This window comes from Bradysia coprophila, unplaced genomic scaffold, assembly GCF_014529535.1.
Source record: "Bradysia coprophila strain Holo2 unplaced genomic scaffold, BU_Bcop_v1 contig_151, whole genome shotgun sequence".
Lineage (NCBI taxonomy): Eukaryota > Metazoa > Arthropoda > Insecta > Diptera > Sciaridae > Bradysia > Bradysia coprophila.
Window position 1 is genome coordinate 4241672 of NW_023503423.1, and position 6245 is coordinate 4247916.

General features: G+C 38.1%; 1 protein-coding gene across 1 annotated transcript; it reads right to left on the reverse strand.

Annotated features, from left to right (window-relative positions):
* Positions 1-362: 362 nt before the first annotated feature.
* LOC119074526 (procathepsin L-like) lies at positions 363-3233 on the reverse strand. The gene is made up of 4 exons (XM_037180688.1): positions 3078-3233; positions 1691-1844; positions 1104-1466; positions 363-1039 (listed from the first exon to the last, which is right to left on the reverse strand). The coding sequence occupies exons 1-4, from the start codon at positions 3138-3140 to the stop codon at positions 468-470; spliced, it is 1152 nt and encodes a 383-aa protein (XP_037036583.1). The 5' UTR covers positions 3141-3233; the 3' UTR covers positions 363-467.
* Positions 3234-6245: the final 3012 nt, after the last annotated feature.

The window sequence follows — 6245 nt, forward strand, 5'->3', positions numbered from 1 at the left end:
GCAAAAAAACAGTAGTCACATGAGTTCGATGCGAAATTTATAGATATATGTCGGGTATTTATATGTAAAAGGGTCGAACGACTCACGGTGCTTCGAGCCAACAATCAAAAAGCGCGCCTGGCGCTGAATCTGAATGACAAAAATTTGTAAAAGGACCTTCGTTTATACAAAAAAGTCAATAAGTCCTTCAGGCATCGCTCGAATATCCATATGACTAATCCCGGCATGGCTGTATTCCCCCCGTTGGAGCTCTTCAATGCTATATGTTGAATTATACTCTTCGATAAATGTGGAAAAAACTATCTTCGAGGAAACAATGAGTTCACCGATAGAATCAACACTGAAATCAATACACCGGTTACATACTGTGCGTTAAAAACGTCTGCATGGTGCTTTTATTAACAAAGAAAAACCTATCATTCTGACAGGCTACATTGTTAGTGCAAAAGTAAAACAAAATTCAAGTCCTAAACAATCGGATAAGAAGCCAAGTTAGCGATGCCGCAATGGTTGTTGAAGTCTCGTGGAATGCGAACATATCCGTCTTCGCCCCATGTATCACTGTACGAGTTCTTAAGAATCCAAAAAGCCTCTTCGGTGTTTTCGTCGAAACCGTAGCCAACCACTAAAGCGCCATGGGTAGTCTTAGTGGTGCTGCACTCCGAATTCCGATAGATTCCACTGTTGTAATGCATAAACTTTTCGGATGATGCATCCAGAGCAACAGATACTGGTCCAAAACGACATACAGCATCTCTGAGCTCCTCCTCGTTACCCTTTGGAATCGTTTCGTATCGTTGGATCTTCAACTTACTGGGGAATTTGTTGCAGCTGTTGGACTTTCCGTTTTCGGCGCCTTTGTATGGATATTTGTCGTCTGTGATAAGACCATTCTTTGTGCTGTATTCGAAGGCCGTGTTCATGAAACCCTTCTTGCAACCCTTTCCTTCGCTAATCGAACAATCAACAAACTGTTGTTCGGAGAAATTGGCAAGTTTGTGATTTTTGATAAAGAAATGAGACTCCAGAGCTCCAGCAGCTGTAACAATGGCGTTGTGTCAACGCAAACACATCGTAACAAGAATCTGAATGAAGCAACTTACCAGCGAATGCCCAGCATGAGGCACATTTCATTTGATTCTTCACCGGAGTGACGGCTCCCTTTTTCCTCCAATCTAATTCGTCGGGTGAATCACAATTGGCTGCACGAGTTTTACGCTTCGATGATGTATCAACGCTATTGTCTGGCGCTTGTGATAGATCGACTCCCAAAATTTCGAGATATTCGTCATGAGTCCAGTCGCCGAAGAAGTTTATTGCCAACGAGAATGTTTGCTTGCCTTGCTTGAACAGTTCATTGTGATCGCCAATGAAAGCAAGATTTGCCTTGAATATTTCACCACGTAGTCTCTCTTCGGCTTCACTGATGTAATTCTTTTTGAAAATGGTTTTAAAGTCACCGAAATCTGTGCGATAAAATAATGGAAAGTAGAGGTCAAACCATATCATATAATACAGCCATCCAGGGCCTAATTTTCGCGAATTCTCTTTCTCAATAATTTTTGATTGTCCAAAAATTTTTCGGATTTCTTTAGAAAATTATCGAAATTTTCTGAAATTGTCGAAAATTATTGGAAATGGGCCCTGCAATCATATCTGATCCGTTTGAGATTATATGTGAAAGACTTACTTTCAATCAGTCCTTTCAACGAATCCGCTATGCGTCCACCTGCATTCGCAGCCGTATTGACTGCTCCCGTCGCTAATCCACTTGCTTGACCAACACCTGGAGCTTTATTCAGTAATCCACCGGCAGCAGCGGCAGAATTCCCGAAAGCACCAAACTTTATGGGAAAAAAATCATTTTGTGTTCACTTATTTTCAAGTGGGGGTAGTAAAATGGAGGCTTTAAACTGAAGAGGCATTCCTTTGCTTGCGATTAGGGTAACGACAACGACTCTTTCCTTAGAATTTAAATGTTCTCTTACTGCTCTTTCCATCAACAAATAAATATTAAAATCATCCACACCCGGATGTGAGGCAGTAACCAGTAACTGGAATTCATGTAAAGGATATGCAATTTTTTCCATTTCAATAACAGTGAGTCACTGCGATTGTTCTAACCGCCGTTTTAAAAACGAAAAAAATAATTTTTAAGAAAAATGTTGAAAATATTGCAATCAGATTTCATCTGCAATCGCGGAAAGGCAATCCTTTTGCCTTCGTTCTAACGCACTATCAGAACACTAAAATTTAAACTAAACACTCGAGTTTCAGTGTCGCTACAACCGATACGGGAAGAGAACTTTTTCTATGAATTTTATAGTACCAACGACCAACAAGGAACAGAAAGATTCCAATCAGAAGAGATTCTAGTCTGGTGCGAGTTGTCCTTTCGCTCATATTGAATGTAAAAAGCGATTTTATGGTTGATTATCGTAGGTGGGTCGGCCACGAACTCGAATCGCAATGTTGCCAAGCTGGGATCGACCTGATTTGGGCGGGGAGCCGCCGTCAGCTAAAACTTCTTTCGGCTCTATAAAATTGAATTTTGATCCGAATTGAGTGAGAAAAAAATCTTGTGTTCCTTGGACCTTTCTGCATACGAGAAAAATATAAGTGCTTGAAAAGGTATGTAGGTGGCTCTGTAATTCAAGATGGCGCCCATCAATACAAAAAAATGTGCAAATCTGGAAAATCCGGTAAATTCTTTTTTTTATAATAAAATTATGTTTTTTATTTTTAACATAAAATAGACACCATTCGGAATAATTTCGGCCATGGAACGATGTCAAAAATATTTCATTTTATATTTTTAAATAAATTTTCAAAAATCAAAATTTCATAGAAGTGTTAGGCAACGTCGGCCCCCTAGACCAAACCAGGCCGATCCCAGCTTGGCAACATCGCGATTTGAGTTACTGGTCGATCCATCTACGATAATCAACCATAAAATCGCTTTTTACATTCAATATGAGCGAAACGGCTTTTTTGGACAACTCGCACTTGACTATTCGGAGACACTTTGCTGATTTTAAACTTTTTATTGATTTTCTTTTCGATCACACAACACTTACTTGTGGATTCGATTCGACCAAATGTATTAACACAACCACAATTGGTAGTAACTTCAGCATCATGTTGTTTATATGAATTGTAAACCGCACTGATGCTGGATGCCATAGGTACTCTGAATTTATACCACCGATCTACGTCGAACTGGTTGATACTTTGTTTGTAAATAAATTAAATAGCCTTGGTATTGAAGAGGTTAAAAATACAGACGAACACTTTGTCATTTCTTCTGCTAGTCCGTGTATATTGGCTATATAGTTAAAGTACATGATACAGCCATGCAAGCGTGATCACGATTAATACGAGAGAAAAAAAAATCGAGAAAAAAGTGTCATCATCTTGATCATCATGCTATAGATATGTTGTTTAATGGATTTTATTGGGTTATATCATTTAAAATAAGTATAAACAAGTAGCGAACCGGCGTCTTGTGAGGTGTTTTTTTCTTACAACTCAAATATTTAATTGTTGACAGCAAATATATTTTAGCTATAACGTTTAATACGGTCGTAAGCCGTAAATAATCTGTGCAGATCTGCCGGGTATCCAATGGGTATGGATTTTTTTTTTAAATATTTCTGGTCGATAGAGAACATTATTATAATATAAGTGCAAAATTTGTCAGAGTTCAACGTTTTTTATTCCAACAAATTTGATTGACTGAGTTTATTGATGATAACACGGCAGAGTAAAATAAACCAGGCAGAAGCGCTTAATTTACGCCGTAAGTTCGCTGAAAATTCAAAAAGGACCGTGAGATAGTTATTTACGTCACAACTACATTTAATTTTCGCGTGACGTATTAAGTTTTGTATGCTTGCTAAGAGGACCGAAAGTAAAGCTGTCAATTCGCGAATGACATTGAATTGACATTTCTTTACTTTCGGTCTTCTTAGCAAGCATACAAAACTTAATACGTAACTCTTTCGGCCTACTCAATCGATACGTAAATAACTATTTCATGTGTCGGGGCCGAAAATGAGGGAGTTTCGAGATTTTTCTCGGGTTTTCGACCCCTTCGTTCGGGCTACAACTCGCGAAATTGCCTAAAAACAATCGTCCAAAACAGATACACAAATAACTATTTCATGCTTCATAAGAGAGCCGAAAGTGAAGAAATGTCAAATTGACATTTCTACTCTCGGCTCTCTTATAAAGCATGAAAATGACTTTAACGCATCGTTTAATCGTCTCATTCTCATATCAATACTCTCTCTAGCAAACAAACTCTCAGTTCTCTGTGTCAAATTCACACCTTATTTCTTTGTATTCTACAAACACTATCTTACATTTTGACTGACTACGCTGTAACTTACATGTAAATTCCAAAGGCTACTTGACACTTTCACCCCCTTAATAAAAGCAGTTTGTTTGCTAGAGAGAGTATTGGAGAAATTTATTTTTTTCGTTCATTTTTCGGTCACTCGTTCGCTTATAAAGCGCACTGACGGCGTGAATCTAGCCAGGAACCTGAATTATCTAGTAGACTTTATTTTCCGAATAAAATTAATTCAATTGATGTCGATGGTCATTTGAGTTCATTTTCCCTCATTTTCCCTCATTTGACTTTTCAAAAATAAAGCGCTCCTGCCTGATGGTTTATTTTGCTCTGCCGTGTCAGGTTTTTTACTCTGCCGTGATGATAACCAGATTAATAGGCCTGTCACTCTGGTTTAATTTGAAATTTTTCACAAGTTACTGCCCACCGTAGTCTTCAAGAAGACGAAGCTTTCAATTCTTTGTGCTGTCGATTAAATCTAGCTTAATAGTAGAGTATAGGTCTGTTCGAAGGTTATTTGAGCTGTCCAAACGTCTTCCATAGCGTTGAGCTGAGGTTATGGTTCTGTGTTTGGTCTTGTTTGTTTTCGGCGTGTCAAAAATCGTTTTTTCCTTAAGATGAAACAAACCTATTGCAAAAATAGACTGATTTTAGTTTACATTCTTTACGTAAGGGAGTTGTCAGACCCTTAATGTCGAAAGTATGAAATTGACGCTGTTAGTGCGCCTCAGAATTCGATTTTTAAAGGAACGAGTGGATATTTCTCGTTAAGAATTGGAAGTCCACGTTTAAAAGTTTTTCTCACTTCCCTTTGGACCTACAGCTTTTCGATTTAACGCTGCGTTTCTTAGATCATTACACTTTCCATTTTGAATTTTCAGCTATTTGAAATCATGAATTTCTCCTTTACTTGCGAAAGCACATATCACGATCTCCAAAAACTTTTTTTTTATTTTTGTACAATTTCTTCTCAAGTAACGTTGTAACATGATATTACACTGTAGTGCAACACTTCAAGCATGAGTGGTACACTCAATAGGGTACTAAAAATTGACGACAGTATGTCATACAACTGTAAAATACTTTAAAAAACCATTTCATACAAAAAGGTACTCTATTTGGCAGCTGTCGACTATGATCACTTTTGCTTGAAGTGCGTTGACTTCAAGCATGAGTAGTAATCTAAATAGAGTACTAAAACTGGACATCGAACAAATTTTCGCACTGTAAAAAAAAGCCGAAAAATTTTTCATACTCTTAGCAGCTGTCATTAAAAGCACTTTTGCTTGAAGTGCGTTGTGTGGTAACAAAACGAGCCATCAGAACAGTCGGAGCGTTTGCTGCGACTGAGCCCCGTACACACCCGTATATCTATTGCGTACGTGACCCTAGTGCGTCTGTCACCCTACTTTGACCGTAAGCCTATTGCGCCGGTTAAAGTAGTTAAAGTAAAATTATTATGTAATGTGCACATCTTAGAAATTGCGCATAGCGCAATTACGAAGCCCCGTACGACGTTCCTTTCAAATAAAACAAAAATTTCAAATAGCCCTAAAATTTTAATTTATTGAGTATAAATACACATAGGGCCTAGTGTCGGCCTCAGTCCGAGGATCCAAATTTAATTTTTTTTCAACTACATTCTATTCGGCCTTTGATTACCTTCCAAATGAAACAAAAATTACGAAAAACGGATGAAATTTGCTCGAGTTATATGTAAAATACGCATAGGGCCCTAGTAGCGGCCTTAGTCCGAGGACCCAAATTTAATTTTTAGACCCGTACGAAGTACTGGGGTCTTATAGGTTTACGCATACGTTTGTAACACGTCGAATTGGACTCCCTGAGTAAGGGGAAACCTATTGTGGTTGTCTAGAGATGCCAAATCTGC

Bases quoted from the DNA above. Each gene is read 5' to 3' on its own strand.
- LOC119074526 (XM_037180688.1), bottom strand. From the start codon at position 3,140: ATGATGCTGAAGTTACTACCAATTGTGGTTGTGTTAATACATTTGGTC. The intron at 1,467-1,690 runs GTAAGTCTTTCA...TTTATCGCACAG, and splicing joins GTTGAAAGGACTGATTGAAA to ATTTCGGTGACTTTAAAACC. The intron at 1,040-1,103 runs GTAAGTTGCTTC...CCATTGTTACAG, and splicing joins CTCATGCTGGGCATTCGCTG to CTGCTGGAGCTCTGGAGTCT.